This window comes from Pipistrellus hanaki, assembly GCF_964339955.1.
Source record: "Pipistrellus hanaki genome assembly, chromosome: 8".
Lineage (NCBI taxonomy): Eukaryota > Metazoa > Chordata > Mammalia > Chiroptera > Vespertilionidae > Pipistrellus > Pipistrellus hanaki.
Window position 1 is genome coordinate 10,983,776 of NC_140510.1, and position 6,000 is coordinate 10,989,775.

Genomic DNA, 6,000 nt, shown 5'->3' on the forward strand with positions numbered 1-6,000 from the left:
GCTTTGTTAGGGTGTGATGGTCAGTTTGCATATTACCACTTTATTATATAGGATAGAAGAATATGCAAATTAGCTGGGGCACTGTTACATCATGACCAGACAGCAGGGACCTGAGGCTGCATATAGTGCCTGGCTGGGGCAAGGTACCTCAGGCTGCACCCTCCACCTGGCGGGGCTTGACAGGAGACCTCAGGCTGTGCCCCCTGCCCTGGTACTGGGCCAGGAGACCTCAGGCTATGTCCCCGGCTCAGTGCTGGTCCAGAGGCCCTCATGCTGAACTCCCTGCCTGTTAGGGCTTGATGGGGACCTCAGGCCATGCCCCCTGCCCTGGTGCTGGGCTGGGAGATCTCATGTCACACTCCCCAGCCCAGTGCCAAGCAGGGGGAGCTGAGGCTGCATGCCCCCCCATCCAAGAGGAGCTTGACAGGAGTGGGGCCAGACAGATCTGAGTCTCACCCAAAGAGAGTGGGGCCAGCCAGGTCTGGGTCTATTTTCGAAGTGCATGTGGGTGGTGGCTGGGGACTTGACTCTAGGTCCTGCGTACAACCCAGACTCTGACAGGAGGGAGATTTTCATATATACTTTACTAATTTTCTTTCATCTCTGATACTTCTATTATAAAGGGCAAATAGTAATACCATGTTTCCCCAAAAATAAAACATCCTCCGAAAATAAGACCTACTTACAGGTTTCCTTCTGAGTGAAATATAAGGCATCCCCATGAAAATAAGGCCCCCCCACTAGGCTCTGTCTCAGAATTAAAATTAATTTACTGTAAACTGGTTGCTTGGGCCTCCTCGACTGGCGTCTAGCAACCAGTGACGTTATGCAGAGTCCTGACGTCACTGCTGTGTGGAGGCAGAGCAGAGGTCGGAGTGAGCCTTGAGTGAGGGGCGGGAGAGAGTAGGAGACTTTCGCAGATGCCTGTAGAAGAACAGGAGGATTAGAGTGGATGGGACTCGGCGAAAGTGCTGAGTGCTGGTCTGTCCCTGGTGACACTACCTGATGCTCGCGGCCGCCCTCATGATGACTGAAGGTTCTCAGTCAGTGGCAGACCCTGCTCCAGCCCACATCCAGGCCCCAGCAAGCCCAGTGACAGTCCCCAGGCAGGCCCCAGGGGGTAAATGTTTGATAAAGGGGTAGGGGGGATGTCTGATGAAGGTGTTCAGTGGCACAGGGGTGGGGGGAGGGGGACCACTTAAAATGACACAGGAAGATCAGAGGGATTCTCCTGTACCATTTTGATTCCCCCCTCTGATCCCCCTGTGTCATTTTAAGTGATCCCCCTCCCCCCCACCTTGATACCCCAATTCCTTTTTTTTTTTCTTTACCCCTAGAAATGAGCGCAAAAAGAAAAAGCTACTCCGTGGAGTACAAGAAAGGAATCGTGGAGGACTCTTGGGGCCAAAATCTTACTGCTTTCTGCAAAGAGATGTTGAGTATCCCATTGGTCTGAAAATGGCGAGCAGAGTATGGTAACCTTATTGAACAAGTGGACAAGGGAAATGCTAAAAAGCACAAGTGTGGATCAGGTAGGCAACCATTATTTTCCAAGCTGGAAGACCTGATCTGTGAATGGGTTGTTGACAGGAGAGCAAAGGCTTTGGTTGTGAATAGGGCTCAGATTCAAGAATTTGCCCTTGCAATGGCACCACAGTTTGACATAGCCCCCGAAGACTTCAAAGCATCACAACACTGGCTGGATAATTTCCTCCAGCAAAGGGAACTGTCTTTAAGAAGATCTACAACATTGTTTAGATTGGAAGATACTCAAGTTATTAAGCGAGCACTTGCATTCAAGTCCTTTATTGATGATGCTGACTTCTCTAAATACAATCTTTCCAACATGATTGCTATGGATGAAACTGCAGTGTTTATGGGCCAATCATCTCAAACAACAATTGAACAACGGGGTGCCTCCTTAGTGTACATTCCCTTCACTGCTTACGAAAGTGCACGTGTTTCCTGTATTTTGGCAATTCATCTGGATGGCACTAAAATCCCACCTTTAATCATTTCTAAGGGCAAGAAGGAAAAGATTGAATGTGTTTTGGGCATTTTTATTCTTGAAACTGAAAAAGCCTGGGCCACACAAGCAGTTATAAGGAAGTGGGTCGATTTAATGCTGCCACTTGTTATGCGAGGGAGCCAAAGAGGTCTAGTCTGGGATGCAGCTAAAGACATGAAGACATTTCTTCATGAAAGAAAAATAGATCAGATAAAGATTCCCACAGGAATGATGGCCTATCTCCAGACTCTTGATATTGCAATAAGCAAGCCATTTAAAGACAATTTGTGCATGGAAATTAATGACTACATTGAAAATAGAATAAAGAAAAATCAGCGTGGAAACTTTGCGAAACCTAAACTGCAAGAAGTTGTGACTTGGGTGAAGAATTAATGGGAGAAAATCACTGACAGTTGCATTGCAAGTGCACTGCAAGCAGGCTACCTTGATAAGTACTCATTTAAAGACAGTGCTATTGCTAAACATGAGAGATTTGGTCCACTGATTCTGAAAGAAATGGAGTCACAAGAAATTCACCAGGAAATTTAGGAATTGGATTGTTATGATGATGTTCCAGAAGATGATGACATGATTGTCATTGAATAAATGAGTAAATTCTTAATACTGTAGGATTCACAGTTTGTTTGGTTTGTGTTGACAACTACCGTACCATATACAGGTAATAAATTTCCTTTATTTTCATTTAATAATAAATGTGTACCGTATTCTTCTTCATGGAAAAATAAGACATCCCCTGAAAATAAGACCTAGAGCATCTTTGGGAGCAAAAATTAATATAAGACACTGTCTTATTTTTGGGGAAACAGGGTATTAAAATACTTCCCCTAATGAATTCCCTTTTAATGTGCATGAATTTTGTGCACCAGGCCACTAGTATGTATATAAGATCTTTGGTTAATCTCTTTCTGCTCCCCCAAACCTCTTTCCCTCTGAGATTCATCAGTCTGTTCCATGTTTCCATGCCTCTGATTTGATTTTATTCATCATATTTCATTAATTTTAATTATTAGATTCAATTGTTGATAGATATATATTTATTGCTATTTTATTATCCATATTTCTTCTTCTTCTTCTTCCTCTTCTTCTTCTTCTTCTTCTTCTTCTTCTTCTTCTTCTTCTTCTTCTTCTTCTTCTTCTTCTTCTTCTTCTTCTTCTTCTTCTTCTTCTTCTTCTCCTTCCTCTTTTTCTCTTCCTCTTCCTAAAGCATACTCTTCAACATTTCATGTAATAATGATTTGGTGGTAATGAACTCCTTTATGTTTTTCTTGTCTGAGAAGCTCTTTATCTGACCTTCAATTCTAAATGACAGCTTTGCTGGGTTTAGTAATTGTGGTTGTAGGTCCTTGCTATATATCACTTTGAACATTTTTTGCCACTCCTTCTGGCCTAAAAAGTTTTGTTGAGAATTCAGCTGACTGTCATATGAGTGATCCCTTGTAGGTAACTACTTTTCTATTGCTGCTTTTTAAGAGTCTCTCTTTGTCTTTAGTCCTGGCATTTTAATTATGATGTGTCTTGGTTTAGGCCTCTTTGAATTCCTTTTGTTTGAGACTCTGTGATTCCTGAACTTGTAAATCTATTTTTTTTCACCAGGTAAAAGAAGTTTTCTGTATTTATTTCTTCAAATAGGTTTTCAATATCTTGCTCTCTCTCTTTTCCTTCTGTCACCTCCCTGATGTGAATGTTGGTACACTTGATGTTGCCCTAGAGGCTCTTTACACTATCTTCATATTTTGGATTCTTTTTTCTTTTTGCTCTTCAGATTGGGTGTTTTTTGCTCTCTCATATTCCAAATTGTTGATTTGATTCTTACAATCCTCTACTCTATTGTTGAATCACTGTAAAATATTCTTTATTTTGGTTAGTGTATGTGTAATTTCTTACTAGTCCTTTTTCATGTCTTTAAAGTTCTCACTAAGATTTTTGTAAGTCTCACCAAGTCCATTGAAGCTCTCACTAAGATCCTTGAGCAATCTTATAACCATTGTTTTGAACTCTATAGCCAATAGTTTGCTTGGCTCCATTCTTTCATTTGTGTCATGTTTCTTTGTCTCCACATTTTGGTAGCTTCCCTGTTTATTTCTATGTATTAGATAAATCTGCTATGTCTCCTGGACTTGGTAGAGTGGCCTTGTATAGTAGGTGTCCTGTAGGGCCCAGTTGCTCAGCCTCCCCAATCACCTGTGCTGGGCCCTCTAGGTGCATCTCTGTGTGGGCTATGTACACAGTTTTGTAGTTGAGCCTTGATTGCTGTTGGCATCACTGGCAAGAATTGACCTCTAGGCCAATTGGCTGTGAGGACCACCTGAGTCTACAATGGAAGAGCTGCTGTTTTTACTGAGTCTGCCTTTTGAGTATGTTACTTGTGGGTGTGTAGAGTTGTGATCTGATATGTTCTGAAGCTGTCTACAAGGTGCACTGGCTTTAGGGCCTCCTAGGAGGTGCAAAATCAGCCACTGCCTGGGGCTACCAGGCAGGAGCTACCAAGTGATCGGCAAATGGTTGCTTCTTGTATTGGGCTGGGAAGTGCCAAGGTGAGGCCTAGCTGTGAAGCAAAGCAGGTTGGTGCTAATGCTGGGTCTTGGGCCTCTTATTGATATGTTTGGGGCACACTTATGACAGATGCTACTTGTTTGAGAGATTTTAGACAAGTTTGAAGCCTGATATGAGACAGGCCATTTATATGGAAAAGCAGCTGCAAACAGCTTGGATGGGGCTATAAATTGGATGGGGTGAGGTCTTGGAAAATCACTAAGGTATGGTAAACAGTGTGGGCTATGGAAACTCAGATGTGGCTGTCAGTTAGTCTGTGATGGGGAGATCCCAGCACAGGAACAACAACACAGTTGTTCCTGTGCTGGGATCCTCCATCTGGATCAAAACAACCTTTGAGTTCCTGTCCCAATGCCAGATAATCCAGTACTTCCCTGTATGTCCCTCAAAGCTGCTGCCTGGCCATGGAGCTCAGAGGAAGGTGGACCAAGTAAAAACTGCCTGGAACTCCAGCAACTTCATGTCACTCAGCCACAATGCCCTGGTTTTTACAGCTCAAACTTATGGGGACTTCTTTTCCAAGCTCTGGAACCCTGGTTTGGGGGTCTGGTGTGGGGCTGGGACTCCTTGCTTCTCATGAGAGGCCTCTGCAGCCTAGCTATCTCTCCCAATTAAAAACACACCACACGTGGGTGTCAGACCAGCCTATTCCTTCAGCTCTCCTACAAATCTTTATGTGTTTCTTTACTTCTCAACTTGGACTTCCATTCAGCCAGATTTCAGGCAGTTTTGAATGAAGTTTCTTCTGTATTTTAGTTGTAATTTTTATGAGGGAAGTAGGAAGTACCAGTATTTACCTACTCTGCTGCCTTGGTTCTCCTCAACCTTTTAGTAGAGTTAATTACTATGATCCACTGTTCCTCCTGTAAATTTACTTACCCCCTGGTGTGGACTGCATATTCCTGGGAACTGAACAAATCCCATTAAAAAAGTTTGGAGTAGAGAATTTCTAGATCTGATGTGGCAAACTGATTACTTACTTGGAAGCAGTTGAGAAGGATTTTGAGGCCCTGGGTTTATGGGGATTGCCATGATTGATTAGCAATGTCTATCACTGGCACTGTATGGGAGAGGACAGGCCCATGTGCTGGATGTATATTGCTTGTAGGGAAACAGTGTGCATGCACCCACTGATATACCAAGAGCTTGTCCTTTATTCAGTCTTTAGTGGTGCTCCAGGAAGAATTAAAGGCTAAATTATCCTACAAATTTAGATTCATATAATCATGGTGTTCATTTCAAATTATGCTAATTGAAGACTAAAGCTTTGCGAGAACTTGACATATCCAGACCCTGACCTACATGAAAGTAAATATGCATTCAGCATTAATAACTGAGAGTCTAAAATATTTTCAAGAACAGAGTTTCTTCAGCTCTTACAGAAAACCTATTTATGTTTTCCATCTTCACTGTGCTGT

The 6,000-nt window shown here is 42.9% G+C and overlaps 1 protein-coding gene across 2 annotated transcripts in view; it reads left to right on the top strand.

The window, feature by feature from the left end:
* The window catches only part of LOC311626611 (uncharacterized protein), a 249,313-nt gene extending 247,579 nt beyond the window's left edge, over positions 1–1,734 (top strand). For both annotated transcript variants that reach the window (XM_084892237.1, XM_084892238.1), the window contains one exon: positions 1,338–1,734. In XM_084892237.1, coding sequence (XP_084748363.1) covers positions 1,338–1,479 — 142 coding nt within the window. In that variant the 3' untranslated portion in view covers positions 1,480–1,734. The remainder of the gene's footprint in view (positions 1–1,337) is intronic.
* Positions 1,735–6,000: the final 4,266 nt, after the last annotated feature.